General features: G+C 50.2%; 1 protein-coding gene across 1 annotated transcript in view; it reads left to right on the forward strand.

The window, feature by feature from the left end:
- Positions 1 to 21,850, forward strand: part of LOC117724537 (Fc gamma binding protein) — a 36,472-nt gene extending 14,622 nt beyond the window's left edge. Inside the window, exons 7-19 of the mRNA XM_034524416.2 lie at positions 461 to 1,043; positions 1,146 to 1,345; positions 2,192 to 2,333; positions 5,741 to 6,078; positions 7,210 to 7,783; positions 8,112 to 8,728; positions 9,227 to 9,770; positions 10,647 to 11,218; positions 11,550 to 12,123; positions 15,482 to 15,681; positions 18,626 to 19,009; positions 21,314 to 21,585; positions 21,690 to 21,850. Coding sequence (XP_034380307.1) covers positions 461 to 1,043; positions 1,146 to 1,345; positions 2,192 to 2,333; positions 5,741 to 6,078; positions 7,210 to 7,783; positions 8,112 to 8,728; positions 9,227 to 9,770; positions 10,647 to 11,218; positions 11,550 to 12,123; positions 15,482 to 15,681; positions 18,626 to 19,009; positions 21,314 to 21,585; positions 21,690 to 21,699 — 5,010 coding nt within the window. The 3' untranslated portion in view covers positions 21,700 to 21,850. The remainder of the gene's footprint in view (positions 1 to 460; positions 1,044 to 1,145; positions 1,346 to 2,191; positions 2,334 to 5,740; positions 6,079 to 7,209; positions 7,784 to 8,111; positions 8,729 to 9,226; positions 9,771 to 10,646; positions 11,219 to 11,549; positions 12,124 to 15,481; positions 15,682 to 18,625; positions 19,010 to 21,313; positions 21,586 to 21,689) is intronic.
- Positions 21,851 to 23,776: the final 1,926 nt, after the last annotated feature.

A 23,776-nucleotide genomic window follows, 5' to 3' on the forward strand; every position in this document is an offset into this window, starting at 1 on the left:
TCTAACTACACTTGCTAGGACCTTTCTTCAAAAATATTTTCTTAGGTTCTGAGTAGACTTATATTTTTATTTTTATTTTATTTCATTTATGCTTGTCTCTGTGTATATGCACATGTACATGTGGGTGACCACAGAGGACCAAAAGGGGCGTCAGGTCCCTTGGAGTTACAGGAGTTAGTGAGCAGCTGGGTGTGGGTGCTGGGGTCTGGACTCTGGTCCCCTGATACAGCAGTAATATTCCTAACTGCTGACCCCTTTGTCCAGCTTCTGGAGGAGATTTACCTTTTGCAAACCACCAATTAACCCACCATAAGACACTGCTATTATACATATTTCACAAATACGGGAGCTAAGGCCTATAGAAATGAGGTCATACCGGATTTCAGTGTCAGGTAGGAACAGTTAAGGACAAATTGACTCAAAGCATGCCCTCTGAAGCTTGACATTCCCTGCCTCTCAGGTGAACGGTGTGGACATGAAACTGCCAGTGGTGCTGGATGGAGGCAAGATCCGAGTCTCCCAACACGGGTCTGATGTCGTGATTGAAACCGATTTTGGCCTGCGTGTCACCTATGACCTTGTGTACTATGTGCGGGTCACCATCCCAGGCAACTACTACCAGCAGATGTGTGGTCTGTGTGGGGACTATGATGGGGACCCCAAGAATGACTTCCAGAAGCCCAACGGCTCCCAGGCAGCCAACCCCAGTGACTTTGGTAACTCCTGGGAGGAAGCTGTGCCCGACTCCCCCTGCACACCAGTGCCTCCCTGCCCAGGAGATGGCTGTGTCACCGAGTGCAGCCCTGAGCTGGAGGACAGATATCATGGGGAACAGTTCTGCGGGCTGCTCACCAGCCCCACAGGGCCACTGCCTGCCTGCCACAAGCTGGTAGATCCCCAAGGTTACTTGGAAGACTGTGTCTTTGATCTCTGCCTGGGTGGCGGGAACCAGAGCATTCTCTGCAACAGCATCCATGCCTACGTGAGCGCGTGCCAGGCGGCTGGGGGACAAGTGGAGCCCTGGAGGACCGAAACATTCTGTCGTGAGTTACAGGACATTGAGGAGGGGTGGGGGAGGTTGGGATAGAGAAGAGGTAGGATCCCCACCCCCACCCTGCTCTCTAACTGGCGTTCTCTTCTTACAGGAATGGACTGCCCCCCTCACAGCCACTATGAGATCTGTGCAGACACTTGCTCCCTGGGCTGCTGGGCTCTCAGTGCACCCCAGCAGTGCCCAGAAGGCTGTGCTGAAGGCTGTGAGTGTGACCCTGGCTTCCTGTACAATGGCAAAGCCTGTGTGCCCGAGGAGAAATGTGGCTGCTACCACAATGGGGTCTACTATGAGGTAAGAACCCAGCCATCTGGACAGAAGCCAGTGCCTCTTCCTGGACAGCACCTTCTGCTGCTCATTAGTACTGGAGCTTTTCCTCCATCAGCCTCTTGAATATGTATGCATGCTGCTTACCATGAACCACTCTTATGTACACACATCACCACACACACACACACACACATGCACACACGCACACATGCACACACACATGCACACACACACATGCACACACACATGCACACACACACATACACACACACATGCACACACGCACACATGCACACACACATGCACACACACACACATGCACACACACACACATACACACACACACACGATAACTCTCACATGTGGGAGAGTACTGAGATGAATCTTTCCATTCCTGTCCATCACTCCCCAAAGCCAGCTCCATCGCTAGTGACCTTTGCAAACTAGTGTGAATTACCGAAGAGGTCACTCTTCGGTTCCAACTCCACTTCAGGCATTAACTCCTTTCTACTTTCTCAGATTGCTTCTATTACTAGCTGTCATTGACAGATGAGGAAGCTGAGGCATAAAGAGGTTAAGCATCGATGTCCAGTCATACCATGTGGAAACAGTGGAACCAGGCTCAGCTGGGCAATGTGGTCCACAAGTTTCACTCTGAAAGACTACTTAACCCTGCTCCTCCTAAGCAACAGCAATTCCCCACATATTCTGGAATGAATGAATGAGTTGGGCCTCAAAGCCATGCCATGCCTCAGTTTCACTGGCAATGGACCACACTGCTGAGAGCTGTCCCCCAACCTCTCTGTGCCTGAAACACTGGGGATTGGCACCCGCCTCTGGTTACTGATGGCATACTCTCTGTCCCCACAGCTAGAAGAGTCAGTCCTCATTGAAAATTGCCAGCAGCATTGTGTGTGCAAACCAGGCAAAGGCATGGTGTGCCGGAATCACAGCTGCGATCCAGGACAGGTGTGCGAGCCCTCAGGAGGCGTCCTGACCTGCGTCACCAAAGGTGCTGGGGAGTGTGGCTGGGCTGGTGTGGGGGGACACAGGACACAGGACACAGGCTGGGAGTTGAGGGTGACATGCTTCATGGTGAGAAGTTCAGAAGGCTGTGGGTTGAGGTGCCAGACCTTAGGCTGGGATTCCAGGAGCCAAGAGCAGAGGTCATGCAGACTGGGTGTCAGGGGGCCTTATGGGATGCCAGGCTGCAGGAACCCTTGGGCTAGCTTTTGATGGTGGATGTGAAAGGCCCTTGGAGTACTGCAGGATTGGGTGATCTTTTTCTCTCAAGGGCCCTATGGTAAATACTTCAGCTTTCAGGCCACAGAACTTTCAACATAACTTCTCAACCCTTATGATGTAAAACAATCAGAGACTTTTATGAAATAGAGCAGCAAGACAACTTTATCTGTAACAGGAACCAGATGGTCCCATGGCTTCTTGCCCACTGGCTCATTGGGTTGTGCTGGGGCTTTGCACACCAGCATTAAAGGACAGTTTGTCATTAAAAGGACAGTTTGTTTTAATTTCCATCTCCCCGATGACTAAGGACACTGGACTTTGTTGTGTGTCTACTGGGAAAGCATACTGTCAGGTCTCCTAGAGCACAGGAGGACTGGGCCAAGGCAGAACCTTTCAAATTGGGGATTGGAATTTCTAAGTGTCCTGCTTAAAGGATTCCTAGATTGAAGCTGCGACATAGGGCCCCCCTGGAATTGATTTAGGGACAAGAGAATCCTAGAAGAGTAACCATGTAGGAGCTGGAATTTGGAGGCTGGGCTGAGACTCACAGAACCGATAAATAGGATAGCGGGGTCCTACCAGGAGAGAGATGCTACAACTTCACCCGAATGGGAAAAGCTTCATGTATGCAGTAAAGGACTTGTGTGTTTGGGTGTGGTCCAGGCCAGTGGGAGGATGTTTGTCTTCCAAACACAAAGCTCTAGGCTCTCCTTCAGCAAACAGGACTGTTTTTCTCTTTTCTTTCTTATGTGTTTGTTTGTTCGCTTGTTTTTCCGTTTTTTTTTTTTTTTCTCTGTAGCCCAGTCTGTCCCAGAACTCAATCTGTAGACCAGGCTGGCCTTGAGCTCACAGAGATCTGCCTGGCTCTGCCTCCCAAGTGCTGGGATCAAAGTCATGTGCCACCATCGCCCAACAACACCGCTTCTCCTGAGAACGACATTTTGTTAACATACGTCAATTACAGAAAAGATCATTTGTGATTTCACCCCAAGCATCCTTTCATTGTTCTGTGTTACTCCTCCTCATTGTCTCCTTTCTCTTCCATGTCTCTATTCGTCCCCAACCCTGACTTTCGAGTTTCACACCCTTCTCCTTCCCTAACTTCCACTTGTGAGAGAAAACTTTATGATGATGACATCGTCGATCTCCTGATGGGATCACACTCTGTGACTAAGTAAGGCTCCTCTGTGCGTGTGTGCCATTCTCCTTATCCCTTCAGTTGATGAGCACCAAGGCTGATCCCATCACCTGGCTGCGGCAAACAGTGAACAGCAAACATAGCTGTGCAGGAACCTCTATTGTGTGGTCGCTCAGACGCCTTTGGGTACATACCCAGGGGTGGAGCTGGGTCCTAGGGTCCTCCTAGTTCTGGTTTCATCAGGAACTTCATACTGATTTCCACAGAGGCTGCATCAGTTACTGCTCCTCCCAGCAGTGGATAAGACTTTCCTGGCCCACAGCTCTCACCAGTAGCTGCTTGTTCCGGTGAAAACGGTCATTCTGACTGGGCTGACATGAACTCTCATTTTAAGTTAAATCAAGGATTTTGGCCACTTGCTCACTGATTGTTTGTGTCCTTCCTTTGAAAAGTTCATTTTCTGCCCATCTACTTGCTAAATTACTTGCTGCCTTGTGTTTAATTTTTTTGAGTTCTTTATACGGTCTGGGTAATAGTCTTCTGTCTGATGGCTGACAAAGATTTTTCTCCCATTCTGCGGGCTGTCTCCTCACTCTGTGAACTGCTTCCTTTGCTGTGCAGAAGCTTTTCGATTTAGTGAAGTTTTATTTCCTGTTCTTCCCACTATTTCCTGGGGAGTTCATAGAGCTGTTGGCAACTGTTTCTGGCTTTTTCTGTTTTCTCTAATAGTTTTAAAATCTAAGGACTGGCCTTAAGGTCTGTGGTCCATTTTAAATTGATTTATTTTGTACAAGGTAGTGTGTGTGTGTGTGTGTGTGTGTGTGTGAGAGAGAGAGAGAGAGAGAGAGAGAGAGAGAGAGAGAGAGAGAGAGAGAGTCAGGCAAGTTTCTGTCTTCTATAAGGGGAAAGATGACAGAGAAAAAACGGAATTTACCAAAGACAGGGAATAAAAAAAAAGTAGGGAGAAAGAAACAAAGAAATTAAAAATTAAGGATTAGGGCTAGAGAGATGGCTTAGTGGTTAAGAGTATTGGCTGTTCTTTCAGAGGACCTGGGTTTGGCTCCCTGTATCCACATGGTGGCTGTGGAAAGACAGAAATAGCCAGACGGTTTGTTGACTGTTCACTACTAAGGCTTGTGCATATTTCTGCCACCACCCACCTCAAGGGCTAGCTGCTTTCCTGTTGTCCCCGATTCATTGCTCAGAAGTGATAGCATTTAGTGTGTGTGAATAGTTCACCTCCTTCCTCTCATGACCCACTTCTAAAAGGGGACTGACTGCTTTCAGGTAAGGGAAACACAAAGCTCACAGGAGCCCCACCCTAGAGCTAATCCCCAATGCAGAGAGAAGGCTAGGACTTAGAAGGCCTCACCATAGACATCACTGAAAAGTGCAGGATCCTGCAGGCTGGACTTGCAGGAGTAAAACCTCCATGGAGGTTGGTAAAAACTCAGTTGGAAACAGCGGCCCGGGGTGTTTAGCTGACTAGCTAGAGAACCAGTGTCCCACCTATCTCTACTTAAAGAGCAGCAGCAGGAAGAGCAGGGCAAGTTGTAAGGACAGGGTGCCCCAGCCTCCCGCAGACTCCCCAGCGCCCTCTGCTGACAAAACTTCCAGGCTGATTTCAAACAGGAAACAAGACAGAGGAGCAAGTTTGAAGGTTGGACACCCAGACACAAAGTTGGAGCCACAGAGAGTGGACACTAGAGGGGTCTTAAACACAAAAGCCCCTGAGGACCAGTCTTCAGAGACTCCTAACGCTGGATTAACACTCAGGATCATAATTTTGTACTGTGGGCTATCCAAGCCGAGAGACTTAGACATGAGATATGAAATTTCTGGACCCTTAGTGCTGGGTTCTCAGATCTAACACACAAGCAACTTCAGGGATGAGGGCTTAGGTGTCAGAACACTGAGGTCTGGGCATACCTGCAGCAACCATCAGAGATGGCGTCCCTAGCACAGACAGGCAGCTGCTGGGAGCAGACATGCTTGTGGCAGGCAGTCCCTCAATGTACTCTCTCCTATCCTCACAGACCCATGCCGTGTTATCACCTGCCGGCCACAGGAGACCTGCAAAGTTCAAGATGGTAAGGGCGTGTGTGTGCCCAACTATAACTCCACATGTTGGCTGTGGGGTGACCCTCACTACAACTCCTTCGATGGCTGGAGCTTTGACTTCCAGGGTACCTGCAATTACCTGCTAGCAGGAACAGTCTGTCCTGGAGTCAGTGCCGAGGGCCTGACTCCCTTCACTGTCACAACCAAGAATGAGAACCGTGGCAACCCTACTGTGTCCTATGTGAGACTGGTCACTGTGACCACCCTCAACACCAACATTTCCATCCACAAGAATGAGATTGGCAAAGTCCGGGTATGTTCAGCATGATGGTCCTGGAACACCCTGGGGCTTGGGGCCAAATGAACCCTGGAGCAGAAATTAAGAGCAGAAATTGGGAGCTGGAAACGTTCCATTTTCACAAAGACATGAAACTACATAGAGAAAATTATAGGAAATTGGCTCCCTTTTCCTGAGAATTAAGCACAGCCCTCTGCTAAGAGCTTAAAGTAGACGCATGATGTTTCCCTTCATATAGACCAGTGTTTCTCAACCTTCACAATGATGGGACCCTTTAATACAGTTCTTCATGTTACAGTGACCGCAAGCCATACAATTATTTTTGTTGCAATTCATAACTGTAATTTTGCTGTTAGGAATCACAGTGTGAACACCTGTGTTTACTGATGGTCTTAGGCGACCCCCATGAAAGTCATTTGACCCCCAAAGGGCTCTCAAACCTACAGGTTGAAAACCACTGGAATAGCCATAGATTTGAGTTCTGTGACACCGTATAAGTGACTGAACACAACAGGCCTTGAAGCTGCCCCGACAACCCAGCACTGTGAGAGTTAGAGTTAGAGGTCAGCTCAGAGTCCAACTCTGTAAACAAGCATCTATCAGTGAACAGGAACAAATGAGAGGCCTGGGCTCAGAGAACATCAGAGGAAAGGGGGGGTGAGGGGGGCGAGCATAAGCCAAACATTCTGAAGATGGGATGAGTGTGCAGGCAAACAGTGACTTAGAGAGAGGGCAGGACCAGGACAGAGAGTCAAAGCCTTCTGGTCAAGAAAGACATGTGAAACAGAGATGCAAGGAGGAAAGGGACAGAGGACAGGAAGAGAAACAGAAATGTGGGTAGGAAATGCAAAGAGACAGAGACCAGAAAGGGATTTCTAAAGAGATAGACCTAAGGGAAGAGGGCTGCTAGGTGGGGTGAGGGGTTGAAGGAGAAGGAAGAGAGTGAATTTAGAGGAAACACCAAAAGGCAGGGAAGTGGAAGATTTCTTTCTCGGGGCTGGGTTAAATGTCCATGGTGTTTGTTAAGGTACTGACACCCAACAGTCAGGAGAACGCCCTTAGGAAGAAGGAGGTAACCTGGGTAACAGAGGACACAGCTCCACCTGCACTGCTCCCATGACCCTGATGGACTTCCTCTTTCCCCAGGTGAATGGAGTTCTGATGGCCTTGCCTGTCTATTTGGCTGATGGGCAGATTTCAGTGATTAATGGAGGCTCCAAGGCTGTGTTGGTGACTGACTTTGGGCTTCAGGTCACCTACGACTGGAACTGGAGAGTAGAGGTCACACTGCCCAGCAGCTACCATGGTGCAGTGTGCGGGCTCTGTGGAAACATGGACAAAAATTCCAGCAATGATCAAGTCTTCCCTAACGGCACAATGGCACCCTCAATACCTACCTGGGGTGGGAGCTGGCAAGTTCCTGGGTGGGATCCTCTTTGCTGGAATGAATGTCAGGGGTCTTGTCCCACGTGCCCAGAGGACCGAGTAGAGGAATATGAGGGTCCTGGCTTCTGTGGACCTCTGGCTCCTGGCACAGGGGGTCCATTCGCCAACTGCCACTCCCATGTGCCTCCTGAAAGCTTCTTCAAGGGCTGTGTGCTAGATGTCTGCCTGGGTGGTGGCAACAAAGACATACTATGCCAGGCACTGGCTGCCTATGCTGCCGCCTGTCAAGCTGCTGGCATCAAAATCCAGGACTGGAGGACTCAGGCTGGTTGTGGTGAGTGGTGGGGAGCAGGACAAGGCCTGGGTGCATGACACTGACTCTGCTGGGCTGGGCTGGCTTCACTCCCACCCTTCGCAGTCTTTCAGCTGGCTTCCGTTCATCCCTGTCTCCTGGCTGGGTCTCTCTGTGTCTCCAGCTCATCTCTCTGTCTGCCTCTGACTGTATCAACTCTACTTTGTCACTGTGTCCCTCTCTGACTGTGACACTGGTTCTGCAAGTCTCTCTGTCCCCTTCTGTCTCTGTTGCTGTCTCTTCCCACTCTGTCCCCAGAGATCAGTCCAACATTGTTCTTTGTTTCTCTCCCTCCTTCATCTTCCCACAGAGATCTCCTGCCCTGACAACAGCCACTATGAGCTCTGTGGCCCACCCTGCCCAGCCAGCTGCCCACCCCCAGCACGGCACAAAACCCCAGCTGCATGTGATGGACCGTGTGTGGAGGGATGCCAGTGTGACCAGGGCTTTGTCCTGAGTGCTGATCGGTGTGTTCCCCTGGATGGTGGCTGTGGCTGCTGGGTCAATGGTACATACCATGAAGCAGGCACCGAATTTTGGACTGATGCCACCTGCTCTGAGAAGTGTCTCTGTGGACCTGAGGGTGACTCCTTGGTCTGCAACTCTGCCAGCTGTGGGCTGGGTGAGGAATGTGCCTTGTTGCCCTCTGGGGAGCTCGGCTGCCAACCTACAAGCATAGCTGAATGCCAAGCCTGGGGTGATCCCCATTACACAACCCTAGATGGCCACCGGTTTGACTTCCAAGGTGCCTGCGAGTACCTGCTGAGCGCACCCTGCCATGCGCCACCCACAGGGACTGAATACTTCAATGTCACCGTGGTTAATGAGCACAGGGGCAGCCAGGCTGTCAGTTATACCCGAAGTGTCACTCTGCATATCTATGGCATCAGCTTGACCCTCAGTGCCCAATGGCCCAGGAAGCTGCAGGTGAGTGAACTGTAGGCCACACAGAAGCCATTGCAACCTCTGATGTACAGAGCATCTTCCCCGGCTTGGCGGGAGCATGAGGCTGGTTCAGCTTCCATCTGTGGGACCAGGAAGGCTGGAAGCAGTGGCTTCCCCAGGCTCAGCCTTCCAGTCTTCCTCTGTAGGGTGGATTGTCTTAAAAGTACCTGCTTAAGGGTAGCACAAAGAGCTAGTAATGTGGTCTGATGGGGGTGTCCCCCTTCTGTTAATTCAGCTGTCAGAAACTGAGGTAGGACAGTTGCAGAGACTTGGAGCAGTCTAGGATACAAATGGTTGTTCCTTCTTACAAGGGCAACAAACAAAATATAAACAAAACCAAAAAGGAGTCCATAGCCCCACATCTCCTTACATTTACAATAACAGGGGGAGCAACCCACTTTGGATACCATAACTTATAAGTCGTGGTTCATATGCAGAACTATCAAGTGTCTCTGCTCTCACGCTCTCCCCTCCCCACAGGTGAACGGAGAGTTCGTTGATTTGCCCTTCCACCTGGACCAGAAACTCAGTGTTTACATAAGCGGAGCAGATGTGGTGGTGAACACTGCCTCAGGGCTCTCCCTGGCTTTTGACGGAGACAGTTTCGTGCGCCTGCGCGTGCCGGCAGCATACACAGACAGCCTCTGTGGCCTCTGCGGGAACTACAACAAGAATCCCAGCGATGACCTGACCGCAGTGGGCGGGAAACCTGAGGGTTGGAAAGTGGGCGGAGCTCCAGGCTGTGACACGTGCCAGCCTGGGCCTTGCCCACAACCCTGCACACCTGAGCAACAGGAACCCTTCCGTGGCCCCGACGCCTGCGGCATTATCACGGACCCCAAAGGCCCACTAGCACCGTGCCACAGCCTTGTGCCACCTACGCAATACTTCGAGGCTTGCTTGGAGGATGCCTGTCAGGTTCAGGGACATCCAGGAGGCCTCTGCCCTGCTATAGCCACCTATGTGGCAGCATGTCAAGCTGCTGGAGCACAACTTGAAGAGTGGAGGAAGCCAGACTTCTGTCGTGAGTACTGACCCATGTAGCTCCACACAGACGGGGCCATCCCTCCACCTCCTGACAGAGACACACCCTGGCGCTAATACTGAAAAACACCAGTCGGGTAGGGAAGGACCCAGGGCACATCCAAAGTCAGAAACCCTGGGTGCAGATCACTCTGGAGGTTCATTTTTCTAGTGGACTTGGATATGACCCAGTGACAGTTACTCAGCAAGGAACCCCTGTCAGAGGCCAAGTCTCAAGCCCCCGAACCATCTCCCACACTGGAATAGAAGTGGTCAGATAGCCCAGTGGTGTCTGGGGTGACCCTACATTGCCTGCCACATACAGGTCAGACATCAGACACGCTCAGTTGGAATCAGGACCTGTCCCCAGCAGATTAAAGCAGACTGAGTCAGAAGGTGTGGGACAACTCCTTCAGGAAGATCTGCTGGGTCAGGTCCAATCTGTCAGTGTCACTCACTCATATACACACTGCTACAGTGGCATCCTGAAGCAGAGCACGTCAGAGAGGCCCATGGGGGCTCCAGTCATGCCGGCACTGTCCTCAGTCAAGTTGACTGGCCTCCCACACACATGGGTCTCTAGTCACACTCACACCAGTAAAGCCTTGGTCGGTTCTAGACCATTCTGTTCATATGTGTGTGGTCATATCCCCAGATAGTCGCTTGCGTTAGAAGTACTTGTCAGGGTGATACACCCTTCTCAGGGAGACCAGGTCATGCCCCACACCTGAGATCCCACTTCAGTGTGCCTGTCATATGTTCTAGGCCCAGTCCCATACCAAGCCAGAGGCGGCGGGCCTCAGTCAGACTCTCACACCCAAGCCCTCCTGATCCCACCGTCGACTCTACCTGACCCTTCCTTGTTCTCTTCCCACAGCCCTCCAGTGCCCTGCCCACAGCCACTACCAGCTCTGTGGTGACTCCTGCCCTGTGAGTTGCCCGAGCCTCTCAGCCCCTGAGGGCTGTGAAACCATCTGCCGTGAGGGCTGTGTCTGTGATTCTGGCTTCGTGCTCAGTGGTGACACCTGTGTGCCTGTGGGCCAGTGTGGTTGCCTCCACAATGGGCGCTACTATGTGCTGGGTGCCACCTTCTACCCAGGCCCTGAGTGTGAGCGGCTCTGTGAGTGTGGGCCTGGTGGCGAGGTCACCTGCCAGGAAGGCGCACACTGTGAGCCTTACGAGGAATGCCGGATAGAGAATGGCGTTCAGGCCTGCCATCCCACTGGCTGTGGCCACTGCCTGGCCAATGGAGGCGTCCATTACGTCACCCTTGATGGACGAGTGTATGATCTTCATGGCTCCTGCTCCTATGTCTTGGCCAGCGTCTGTCGCCCAAAACCTGGAGAGGAGGAGTTTTCCATTGTACTTGAAAAGAACTCAGCTGGAGATTCCCAGCGGGTAGTGGTTACTGTGGCAGGCCACGTTGTGGTCCTGGCTCGAGGGCCACAGGTGAGTAGACACAACTTTGTCCATAGTTCTACAGGGACATGACCCCAGCTAAGCCTTACCCTATAGGGTCTCAGTAGATGTTGGAGAATTCCAGAGTTTGAGAATAGCACAGCCCTACCATGGTAGTTCTGGGTTTGTGGGTAAAGGTGCCACCTCAGAGTCTACTCTAGTCATGGCCTCATCCTGGGAGTTTAGTGGATCTGATTCTAGTCAAAAAGGGACTTAGCTCTTCCAAGAAGGTCCGAGATATATATCGTTCAAGAAGGAGCTGAGAGCACCTGACTTAAACTGAGGTGCTGGCACCCTTATCCTAACTGACCCTTCCACCCAGGTGACTGTGGATGGCGAAGCCGTGGCCCTGCCTGTGGCTGTAGGTCATGTGAGTGTGACAGCTGAAGGCCGAAACATGGTTCTGCAGACAGACAAGGGGATGAAGATTCTCTTCGATGGCTATGCTCATATCCTCATGTCCATCCCGAGTTCCTTCCGTGGCCGCGTCTGTGGCCTCTGTGGGAACTTCAACGGGAACTGGAGCGATGACTTTGTGCTGCCCAGTGGAGCAGTGGCCCCCAACGTGGAGGCCTTTGGAACTGCATGGCGAGCTCCCGGCTCCTCCTTGGGCTGTGGTGAAGGCTGTGGGCCCCAAGGCTGCCCAGTGTGCTTAGCACAGGAGACACAAGCATATGAGAAAAATGAAGCCTGTGGGAAGATCCGGGACCCCCAGGGCCCCTTTGCAGCTTGCCACAAGGTTCTGAGTCCCTTGGAATACTTCCGCCAATGCGTGTATGACATGTGTGCCCATAAGGGTGACAAGACCTATCTCTGCCAAAGCCTGGCCTCCTATACTGCAGCCTGCCAGGCAGCTGGTGCAGCAGTGAAGCTTTGGAGGACAGACAGCTTCTGCCGTGAGTGTCTCCCACCCCTTGTGTGACCCCTGGCCCTCCTTCCCTGTCTGCTGCTCAAGAGAAGTCCCTGCCTGTAACAGGGCTTCTCCCAGCCCTGCCCTGGCTTCCTCTATGGCTTTCCTCCTTTCCTTCTGGCTCCGGGGTCTCAGACTCCAGTCAAGAGTCCATGCCTCCAGCCCTAACAGTCACCTTTTTCCCAGGCTGTTCCCAGCTCTTTCCACAGTGACCTGAAATGGAGTTGGGTAGGTTGAGAACCCACAGGAGTCCTGAGTCTCAGGCTCACTGGCCCTTCCCACAGACTCCATATCTTTTCATACACTCAGTGCAATGCCATGCCACAAGCAATAGATCTCCCTAATCTAGGACCACATACCTCTTTCCAAATTACAGGGCAGGAATAGGTCACCTCAGACTCCACATGACAAGGCTGTAGCTGACGCTGGTTTTATGGCAGAGCCATTTCTCTTCCAGTCTCCTGAGCGCAGAACCCGACACAGGGCCTTCATCCACACTGTAAAACAGCAACTGTCCCAATGACAACGGCAGACGCTGTCTCCAACTCTGAGCTTCCTCTTCAGGACTAGGCCTGTGTACCCGTGGCTTCCGGAGTCATTTCCCCTGTGATCCATCTGAACACAACATTCCATCCCAAACCTGATTCTTCTCTATCCCAGTCCCTGATGATGACATCCGCCCCATCCTTAGTGAGAGCCTATGTTCCTTCTGTCCTTGCCTCAACCCTCTGCCTATGGCTCCCCATCCCACTGCAGCCTCTCTCTGACCTTCTCAGTGAACCGTGATCGCTTTAGTTGTAGCTGCTTTTGATGCAAGCTGTTTCTTCAGAGCTTGTGTCCTCTGCAGCACTGTGCTAGGCTGTGTACTGTGGCAGATGCTTGAGAGAAACAGGTTTTGAGGATTTATGTTACCTCAAGGCTTCAGACATTTCTGTTCCAGGTAACTGAATGCACCCTTGGGCTCGAGGTCAGACAGGATTGTGGTAGCAATGTGTTGCTTCATTGCAACTAGGAAAGATGGTGGCCACAGAGTCAGGCACGGAGATAGAAGTGAGAAGCAGGCAATAGACATTCTTGAAAGGCTCATTCTAGATGACCTGTTTTGTTCCACCAAGCCTACCTCCAAAAACATTCATTACGGAGTAATGCCATAAAGCTGTGTCTCCATCCATGGGTTAGTCTTTGGTGGAGTCAGATCATCCATGACTCAAGTACCAGCCAATGATTCAACCGTCAAGGAAACTAATTCTTCAACATGTAAATATTTGGGGGAAAGTGTTGATCTATCTAGTTCATTATATTCCACCCTTGATCCCAACAGACTCGTATCTGCATGATATTAAGAATTGCATCCCATTAATTTCCCAGAGTCCGAAAAGCCTTCATAGTTCCCAGATTGCTTAAATGTCCAAGTCCAGAGTCTTTTCCAAGACGCAGTGAGCCTCTGCAAACATAAAAATACAATTATATATTTCCAGCGTTCAGTGGTGTAATATGGTACACATTCCTACACTAAAATGAAAGCTTGGACACAAATAAGGGACAGATGGGACCAATGCAAGATCAAAACCCAGCAGGGAAAGCTACTGGCACAGTGTAAGCTCCAAGAGCCTCTAGCCTATATCCCTGCCAGCTGCAGGCTTCATGGCCTCCCTCTCTTCCTTCTTGCTTGCTGTTTCCTGGCCACCCCACCCCCACCCCGTTCCACATCTCTGCTTTCTCTAACTTCCTGGCATCCATAATTCCATTCTCACAGTTCATGCCCCATCCTCTCAGGGGCTCCACATAGTGATCCTTTTCCTGCTAACACTTCGCCTGGCCCCTCGGGGATAGTTCTGAAATCTGGATGGAAGCCACTGTGCCCCATAACTCTTACACTGTACACTTCCACAAACTCACCTCCATGCAGACGACTTCAGCGTCTGTCACCAGCTCAAGCAGTTGTCAGCCATCAGCCTCCCTTGACAATATCTGCAGTGGTCTCAGAGTGCCTGGACGGGAGAGCATGGTGACATGAACTCTGGGGAAACAACCATCTAGGTCCTGTAAGAGTGGGGCATCCCAGTTGCTGTATTTCCTCAAGGGAAAGAAATCTTTCCAGTTCATAGTTCTGCTTTTCCGAGTATGATAGCTGTGTCTTGATTCCCAAGACACCCTCAAATCATGGTCCATGGTGCCAAGTGCAACATACCTGGCTTTCTTCTGGGACTCTGATCCCTTCAGGAACCATGCCTTTCTTAGCCCTAAATACACAGGCTTTTTCTGATCAACCCACAAGTTTATCAAATATTTATGCTCTGATTTTATTCTTGATACCGACTATAAACCTGACTAAACCCAGGCAGGAGCACTATGCCATGGGCTGAATGTTGTGCTGCCTTGATATGTCCTCTGCCTTATTGATTTTGTTACTTCCTTTGTCTTAAACTTCTCTGGACATGGGCAAAATATAGACAAACTTGTTGGCAGGATGAAACACCAATGGACAATACTTGTTTCCAAGAGTCTTGTTTTACACTCGAAACCTCTCAAGTACAATCTGAAACCTTGTTGGCCTTCTGTTCCAAGCTCCAACCAGAACTCACACAGCACTTCAGGTTTTGTTAGCCCAGTTCTCCAAACACCTCCCAGAAAACATTTTTCTTTTCTTTTTTTTCTCCCAAGACAGGGTTTCTCTGTGTAGCCCTGGCTGTCCTGGAACTCACTCTGTAGACCAGGCTGTCCTCAAACTCAGAAATCCGCCTGCCTCTGCCTCCCAAGTGCTGGGATTAAAGGCGTGCGCCACCACTGCCCGGCCCAGAAACCATTTTTAAAAACATGTGAGCCACATAGCCGGGAGCAGTCCCAGCACTGGCCTCCCGCCTCCTTAGCAATTTCTGTGTTAGTTCCTCGTGGCCCTGAGAAATACCTGGACATGTGAAAGAGAGGGCAGCTGTGTTCTGGCTTGTGATTACGCAGGTTTCTGTGTGGGAATTACTTGCCTGTTAGAGAGGCTTGTGCTGAAGCAGATCATAGGAGAGGGGACAGGACAGGCAAAGCTGCTCATTGCATGGTGGTCAGGAGTCAGTAAGAGATGAGGAAAACCTGGAGCAAGAAGGAAGCCTGGTGACTTAGGACACTCGCCAAAGGCTTCACAGTCTCTTGGTGCTCTCTTCAAACAGGGATTCACTGATAGGTCAGAGGTCTCTCAGTCATTACATGGTTTTTTCCTGGGGTGTGGGGGTCGGGGAGGAAGCACTGCATCCAGATTACAGCAATCACTCATCCCAGGCCTGAGATCCAGTAGATTCAGGTGGCCAACATCTTACAGCATGTATGACCCGCCTTGCCTCCTCTCCCCACAGCTCTCCAGTGCCCTGCCCACAGCCACTACTCTGTGTGCACACACTCCTGCCAGGGCTCCTGTGCTGCTCTCTCTGGCCTCACTGGCTGCACCACCCGCTGCTTTGAAGGGTGTGAGTGTGATGATCACTTCCTGCTCTCCCAGGGTGCATGCATTCCTGCCCAGGACTGCGGCTGCTCTTACAATGGCCAATATATGCCGGTGAGTGGAGGGGGCTGCGAGTCTCTTAGCAGTCAGTGTGGGTGGAGGAACCAGAGGGACATCCAGAGCTGCTGTGCTCTGGGTTTCTGTCCAAGGATTGGGACACAGAGGGCCACCACCTGTGCCCAGCTGTGGCTGCTGTATTGAGTCACCCCAGTCTCAGCAGGTCAAACATGAGAGCTTGGTTTCCTGCAGTTCTGGAGGTCAGGAGTCAAAGGTCAGACTCACTGCACTGACATCAAAGTGATGGAGGGGACACTGGGTTGTCTCAAGAGGACAATCTAGTCCTTGCCTCTCCCACCCCCTGGTGGCCTTGGTCAGTCCTTGGCTTGGTCACACCACTCCAATCTGCATCACTTCTCTGTGTGACATAACATCTCCCTGGAGTCCTTTTATGGATGCTCATGGGATTTCCCACCTAGACACCCAGGATAAATTCTCCCTCTAAACGGCACTGGTCACACTGTAAACACGTTTCCATCTAAGGAAGCATGCCTGCTCCCAGGAAGTGGGAACTGCTGTTTTGGTGTGTGCCATTCCTCCACTCCCTTCCCTCTCTGAACTCCTTCACTGCAGAGTGGCTGAATCAGCATCCTGGCTCCTTAGGCACGTGGTGCTCAGGACAGTTGGTACCCAGTGAGGGTCTGCCTCCTCCTCCCGTGCATCCCATTCAGCAAAAAGAATTGAATTCATAATAGTGCAGCAGGTGGCTCAGCTGCCAATCATTCAACAGCGTGATTTGGGATTCAATTGTTAATAGTCTTGTTGATGCTTTTTGAAAGATCTTTGTGTGCATAAGTCTGTTTGAAACATTAATTCACTTTATATTCGTAACAGTCCAACAAGATCGATGCATTTGCTGTTCTTCCCGTATTGCAGAGAAATGTGTACCACAGAGAATGCGTACAAATTTCAAAGACAGCCAAATTTCTGTTCCTTTCTTTGGGTCTCGCTGTCTGCTGGGAGCCATTCAGGATCCTGTAGGTCAGCAGCCTCCTGGGACTCTCACAGACAGCTGTGCTCCTCATCCCAGGCTCGCCTCATCCCAGGCTCGCCTCATCCCAGGCTCGCCTCATCTCTTACCTCCTATCCTATCCCTGACAATCTACCTGCACCTCCCAATCTCATGTTTAAAAATAAGGAAATTTATTTATATGGCACAGATGACAATTATCAAAACCAGGAAAGTCATGTTGACTCAACACTATTATCTAATCTGTAGACTTTAGCCATATTTCACCAGTTGTTTCAGTAAAGTCGTCTACAGCAATTACTTCTGTCTGGGCCAAGGGCCAAGTGAGGGCCAGGCTTTCCTTGTTTCCATAAAATGTTATAAACTCACCAGGTACTGAAAGTAACTAGAAAACAATCCTCGGCAGAGCCCACAACCAGAGACAGGGGCTGCCCCACAACCAGAGACAGGGGCTGCCCCACAACCAGAGACAGGGGCTGCCCTACAACCAGAGACAGGGGCTGCCCCACAACCATAGACAGGGGCTGCCCCACAACCAGAGACAGGGGCTGCCCCACAACCAGAGACAGAGGTTGCCCCACAACCAGAGACAGAGGCTGCCCCACAACCAGAGACAGAGGCTGCAGGAACAGAGGAACCTCACTAGACATTAAGAAGGAGCAGCTGGCCAGGGAAGAGACACTGGGGCAGGTTCATGTGCTGTGAGGTGAGGCCACCAGAGACCACCACACAGACACTCTCAAAGCTGAAAACAAAGTGTCTACAGTCAGCCAGCATCCGCATAGGGAACTTGGCGAAGTCTTACAGCCCTTTGTCTTTTATGTTCTAAAATCACATCCTGGCTGTCATGCTTCAGTTATCAAGAAGTAGAGCTGCTAAAGCCAAAAGGCAAGGTCAGCTCATTTAGGGACTTTTCTGGATCTGTACACTGGGTCTTTGATGGATTAGGTCTTTGTTTCCATTTTGGCAGATATTGGGGCCTTTGTGCTGGGTCTGGCGGTCAGAATGGTGTCTCGCACTGCATCAGTCATATTAAAGTCCCAGGGCCTGTTAACACAAGGAAATGCACCCCCAGGGCACTGTCCTCTGTGCTGTGGCCACAAGTACACTGTGGAGACACACTGTGGGGGATACACAAAATTGCGTGTGAAGTTATCTTTTGCAGTGTTACAAATCACTCCTAATGTGTTGCTCTAGGCAGATTCTATTTGTCTTATAACCCTGTTTCCAGAACGGGCCCAGGACCCCACCATCTCCTCACTCTGCTTTGTGTGTCATACTCACCTGATAGGTCGAGTGAAGATTATTTGGTTTCTAGACTAATGCATTTGCTTCGTTGGTGTAAGAAGCCACCTTATGCAAGCTACTTCAAGGGGAAAATAGGTTTATGAAGCTCATGGTTTCAGAGGCCAGAAATCTAAAAAAGCATTCATAACGAAGGTTCTCATGACGGGAGGAGCATGTGTATTTCTCTGCCAGTGTCTCTCCCTGCCCTTAAAGAGCTGCCAGACTAGGAGAAACCACCATGTATCAATCATGACCGTTCTTTCTTGGTGACTTTATTAATCTAGTCACCTCCCAAAGTTCTCACTTCTAAACATGAAGCTTCCAACCTGTTCATACATAACGCCTTGGGAATAAAGGCGTTCCACAGGCTCAGGTAGACATGACATATTCAAACCATAACAGATAGCCTGAGTCCCTGACAGTGTCTCCACGTGGTCTTTCATTCTCCAGTTGGATTGTGCTCACAGTAACTGGGCACAGTCTGAGGCAGTGACAGAGTGGTAACAGGGTGGGCTGTCGAGACATGAACTCCACACAGCCTGGCCTCCGCTGTGTTTTATTTATAAATCACAGGCTGAGGGCCATTGAGATTCCTGGGTGTAGGACATACTAGCCATTTCTTACTGGGAACTCTACAGTAGCCCTCTGCGTGAATGCACACCATCCACCCCTTTCTGTGCACAGGTGAACTCCTCACTGATGTCCTCAGACTGCAGTGAGCGCTGTTGCTGCTCTGCAAGCACCGGCCTGACATGCCATGCAGCTGGCTGCCCATCTGGCCATGTCTGTGAGATCCAGGCTGGAGTCCGGGAGTGCCAGGCTGCCCGTGGTCTCTGCTCCCTCGCTGTGGGTGCCAACCTCACTACCTTCGATGGAGCACACAATGCCATCAGCTCCCCTGGTATCTATGAGCTTTCTTCTCGATGCCCTGGATTCCAGAAGAATGTGCCCTGGTACCGTGTGCTTGCTGATGTCCAGCCTTGCTATGACAATGACAACATCGTGAGTGAGGTCCACATCTTCTTCCAGGATGGCATGGTGACTGTGACCCCAAGCAAGGGCGTGTGGGTAAGCCTGGGCACAGAGGGCAGGGCGGTCTTCCCTGGCTTTCCTTCTTCCTGTCAAGGTGTCCCACATCCTGGCTACCTGGTGACCTTGAAGTCTGTTTCCTCCATCCAGGCCTCTGCCCTTTTCTCTGGATTTGTACCTGTCTCTCCATGTCAGCCTGGGTCCCTCTCCTTGGCCTGAGTTCTTACATTCAAGTCACAGGCTAGCTATGCTGTTGATTTTGATCAAGACTCCACTGGTTAGCAGGGACAGGAAACCAGATACAAACCTGAGGGCTGAGGGGAAATGAATGGACTGGCTCCATATCTGGGAAACCCAGAGATGGCCCCAGGGAAGTGTCTGGACCCAGACACCCCAGCTACACTGTCAGAGTCTCCACCTCTAGGTTTCTGACATGTTTACCACTCAGTCAACTCCATTCCCAGAGTTTCCTCTGACGGGGCAAAGTGCAGCCAGCATCTGCCCCAGGCTTGTAGTCTGCCAGCTCTGCTACCTCAGCACAAAGTGACCCAACAAAGGTCCCCACAGTGCATCTCACCAAGCAGGTTTGGAACGTATGCCCATTCCCGGAATTAATCACTATGGTCTTAAGCATAGAATGCTATGATTGGCCAGGCTGGGGTCACATGGGTTCCCCCTGAGCCATTCTCACGGAGGTGCCATGATTCCCTCAGAGAATTCAGCAGATAGTTGTGCTATCATTGTGCTGATAGCTAAGAAAGATTACAGAAAAGGGACTCAAGCAAAACCAGCAAGAGGGAAGGAGCCACCCAGTGCAATCCTAGGGACACAAACACTCTCTCTGAAGAGACCCCCTACTCCTGGAATCACACAGAGTCCTCAAATTCTCTGCTCATAATCATGGCAAATCTGCAGGGGAGTTCATAGAAGCACCAGTTCAAGTGCCTATTGTTGCTGGTTACATTGGCACTGCCTGCCTAGCATAAACAAAAATTTTAGGAGGAAGCTGCAAGCATTCAGCACTGTTGTCAGCCCGAGTGGGTAGGCACAGGTCATCAGGGATCCTTACCAGTCCAGACCACTTCCTGTCAGTACCCAGAATATAGTCTGGTAGCCTGGAGGTACCATGAAATCTTGGCTTTTGTGAATAAACTCAGCCCTTCTCTCTGTGTGCAAAGCCCTGTGCTGGCTCTCTGATACGACTCAATTGTCACTGCAAATCGTGCAGCCAGTGAGATGTTCTGAGTCTCCTTGCGACCTTTCTGTATCCGTCCTCTTCTGCATCTGTCCTTTCTCCTCACCTCCTTGCTCCTGGCGCCCGTATCCACTCATTCTTTGGTCCTTCCTTCCTCCCTCCCTCCCACCTACCCATCTACTTTTTCAGATCTGTATATGCCTTTCCCATCTGTGCATCTAGGTTCCCAATTGTGTGACAGAGAGACTCAAGTGCAAACACATTTGAGAAAAGAGTAGGAACATTTCTTTCCAAGAAATTTCACTGGGGGAATCTAACATCAGAAAGCTTAATCAATGAGGAGACCAGACGGAAGGTGGGAGGCGGTCACAGGCTGCTGAGTCTGTGGCCTTGGATAAGAAAATGAGTTTCCCACATGATTATTACATTGCTAGGATTGTTATTGTCATTTAGACATAAGCCAGAAAAAAAAAAAAAAGAGCTGATAACGTTGCTTTTGTTAGAGATCCAGTTACTTACAGACAATCTGGAGAGTCATTGTGAAAACTATAATTTAACAGTTTAAGCCTGGAATTCCTGATTTATCTGTCTGCTTTAAAAAAAAAAAAAAAAAAGTGTTGTACCAGCCTTGGAAAGTTATAGAGACACTTTAGGCTGTCTCCATTTTCCTCCTCCTCCTCTTCTTCCTTCTCTTCCTCCTCTTCCTCTTCTCCCTCCTCCTCCTCCTTCTTCTTCCTATCCTTACCAATGTATACAGAAAGACATTTTCCAAAGATTAATGAGTTACTATTGGACCAGTGAAATGGTTTGGTGGGGAAACAAGCCACCAAGCCTAATAGGACTTGAATTTGATCCTTGGAACCCACAGGGTGGAAGGAGAGAACCAACTCCCACAAGTTGCCAAATGGCTTCCATACTTGTATCAGGGCATGTGTATACACATTAATCAATCAATCAATCAATCAATCAATCTTATATTAGAGCAGTAGATACCTGCTAGCTGTCTCCCCACCTGTCCATCCCTCCATGTAACCCTCCTCTCTTCCAGCACTTGCCCCTTTGTTTAAGCTGTCATTGTGCATGAGGTGACCCCTCAGCTCTTCTGTCACTCAAGTCTCATTTCCTCATTTCCCCTCCCCCTCCACCAGGTGAATGGCCTCCGTGTGGATCTCCCAGCTACTGTGTTAACATCTGTGTCTGTGAGGAAGATGCCCGACGGCTCCATGCTTGTCCACCAGAAGGCTGGGGTCCAGGTGTGGCTTGGAAAAGATGGGCATCTGGATGTGATGGTTGGTGATGACCATGCAGCCGTGCTGTGTGGGGCCTGTGGAAACTTTGATGGAGACCAAACCAATGATGCACATGGTTCTCAGGGGAAGACATCTATAGAGAAGTGGAGAGCACAGGACTTCTCCCCATGGTGAGGATGGAGAATAGAGGCCAGACTTGAGGGAAGTAGGAAAGAGGTCGTGTGGGTGGACGCTTAGTCTACAGGATCCAGTGCTAAGTGTCTGTCTCTTGCAGTTCCAACTGATCAGTCACCACTGGCACTGAAGACATCAAGACCTGCTCCCTCCCAGAAGTTACAGTGATTGGAAGATGCCCTGTGTGTCCCTCCCCTGTCCCTCCCCTTGCCAAGCCCCTGAAGCCAAACCTGGAAGCATTGAGTAAATGGTAGACCCAGAGCTGTCTCCTGCTTTCTCCCCACTGCGGGAGCCGTGGATGATGCCGAGTCTTTATTAGAAGACAGGAGGCTGTGTGTGTGGGTGCGTGAGCAGATTAAGAGTCAGAGGGTCAGAGTGGGAGAGATATGGGAGACTGAGAGTCACAGAATGGATGATTAGATGTGTAGATGGATGACATGGTGAAGGGCTGGATGGGAGAAGAGGTGAAGGGTGAAGAGAGAAAGACAAACAGACTGTGACCTTGCCGTTTATAAGTCTGGTGAGTCGCCTGGTTTCTCTCTGACTTGGTTTCATCACCTTCAAACAGGAGAGCTAGTGTTTTCTCATAGAATTAGAGTGAGGATTTACTTCCTGAGTCCGATCAAGGAGGCAAAAGTGAACAGGGGAGTTGATGGAGACCATTGAATGCCAAGTAGAAAACACATAAATGAAGCAGGCAGGCTGTCAAACACTGCTGCTGGTCATTAAGGTGGCAGGAAATGGATGCACCACTGGCTTTAGTACCATAGAGGTCTTTTGCAACTTTTGGTCAACTGATGGAAAGAAAAGCCTTATTGGAATTAGTCCAAGAAATAGAAATGGAGTGAAGACAGCAAGTACCAAAGTTTCTTCCAGAGAGTTTCATTATGAACCAGCCAGAGTGGTCCTGTGTTTTCCAGTGTCTAGGGTGCAGGAACAGAGCATTTGGGGAGCTGGAGTCAGTTTATAGTCTGAGATGTGAGTAAAGGTGTGTGATGATGAGGGGTGGATGCTGAGGGCAGTGTGGGTATGAGGAGGTGCAAGGTCACAGGTTTATAGACAGCTTAATGGAAGCTGGGACTGGAGGATGTTGGGAGTATTGATACTGAAGAGAGTAAGGTGCAGAGCTAGAAGCTGGTAGGCAGAAAGTGGCATGCCTGCAACTGAAGCTCTCTCTTGGGCGTGGGGGGACTGTAGTTCAGAAGCTGATGCGGTCTAGACATGAGTAATTCCTCCCAGCAGGCTGGGATCTCTGGGGTTATCATAGCTCCGTGCAATTCCCAGCACAAGTGTGACCACGGGACTGACAGCTTGGTTTGAGAACACAATCACTGGAGAAGAGGAAAGGAGGGTACCGAGGAGCCACGGTGTTCACAGGATGTACTTGGGTTTGGAGGAGAATCGTAATTGGAGGAACATGTTGGGAAAGCTTGGAAGTTAGTGATGCTAATATATAGTGAGCTTATGATTACATAAGGATGGAGTACATCTTTCAGTAACCGTGGACTTCAGCATTAGACAGTAAGGATGAGGGAGAAAGAAGGATGCCAACATGGCATTGATGAGCATGGATTGGAAGTCTTATCCCTTCTACCTGTACAGTGAGAGAGACGGTGGATTAGAAGTAAATTGTTACTGTCTCACGGGGCACGGTGGAAAGCCGGCTCTTCAAAGGAGAACAAGGGGTGGGAAGAGCACACACATGAAAAGAAGCTTCAGAAGATGCTACTGTCTGGATGGGAATGCCCGCACACTGGCCTGTCATGGCTCAGCCTCAGTGTTCAGAGGTGGCCTTTTGGCAGGTGATTCTGTTACCACATCAGAGGTCCCCATTTCTTTCTTTCTTACAGGAAAGAACTCAGCTGAGAAACATTAACACTTTAAGCTAAAGTATATTTGGCAAAGCAAAGGGATGATACACACCAACATGCATAGCAAGGACTGACCTGAAGTGGGGTAGCAGCAAAAAGTCATGGGTTTACTATTTTTGTAAGATGTTTTTATGAAATACTTGGATACTTATGAGAATAAGATGACCTTTTTCTCTCCCAAATTATGGTACAGCAGTTCAACATTTTAGAGTATTTCTTCCTATGAAACAGAAGGACAAAGCTGCAATGTAAACTATATCATAATGAAGCCAGGGTCTTTTGATGATGCTGACCCTCCAGTAGCATGCACAACACT

Source organism: Arvicanthis niloticus, chromosome 1 (assembly GCF_011762505.2).
Source record: "Arvicanthis niloticus isolate mArvNil1 chromosome 1, mArvNil1.pat.X, whole genome shotgun sequence".
Classification (NCBI taxonomy): Eukaryota; Metazoa; Chordata; class Mammalia; order Rodentia; family Muridae; genus Arvicanthis; species Arvicanthis niloticus.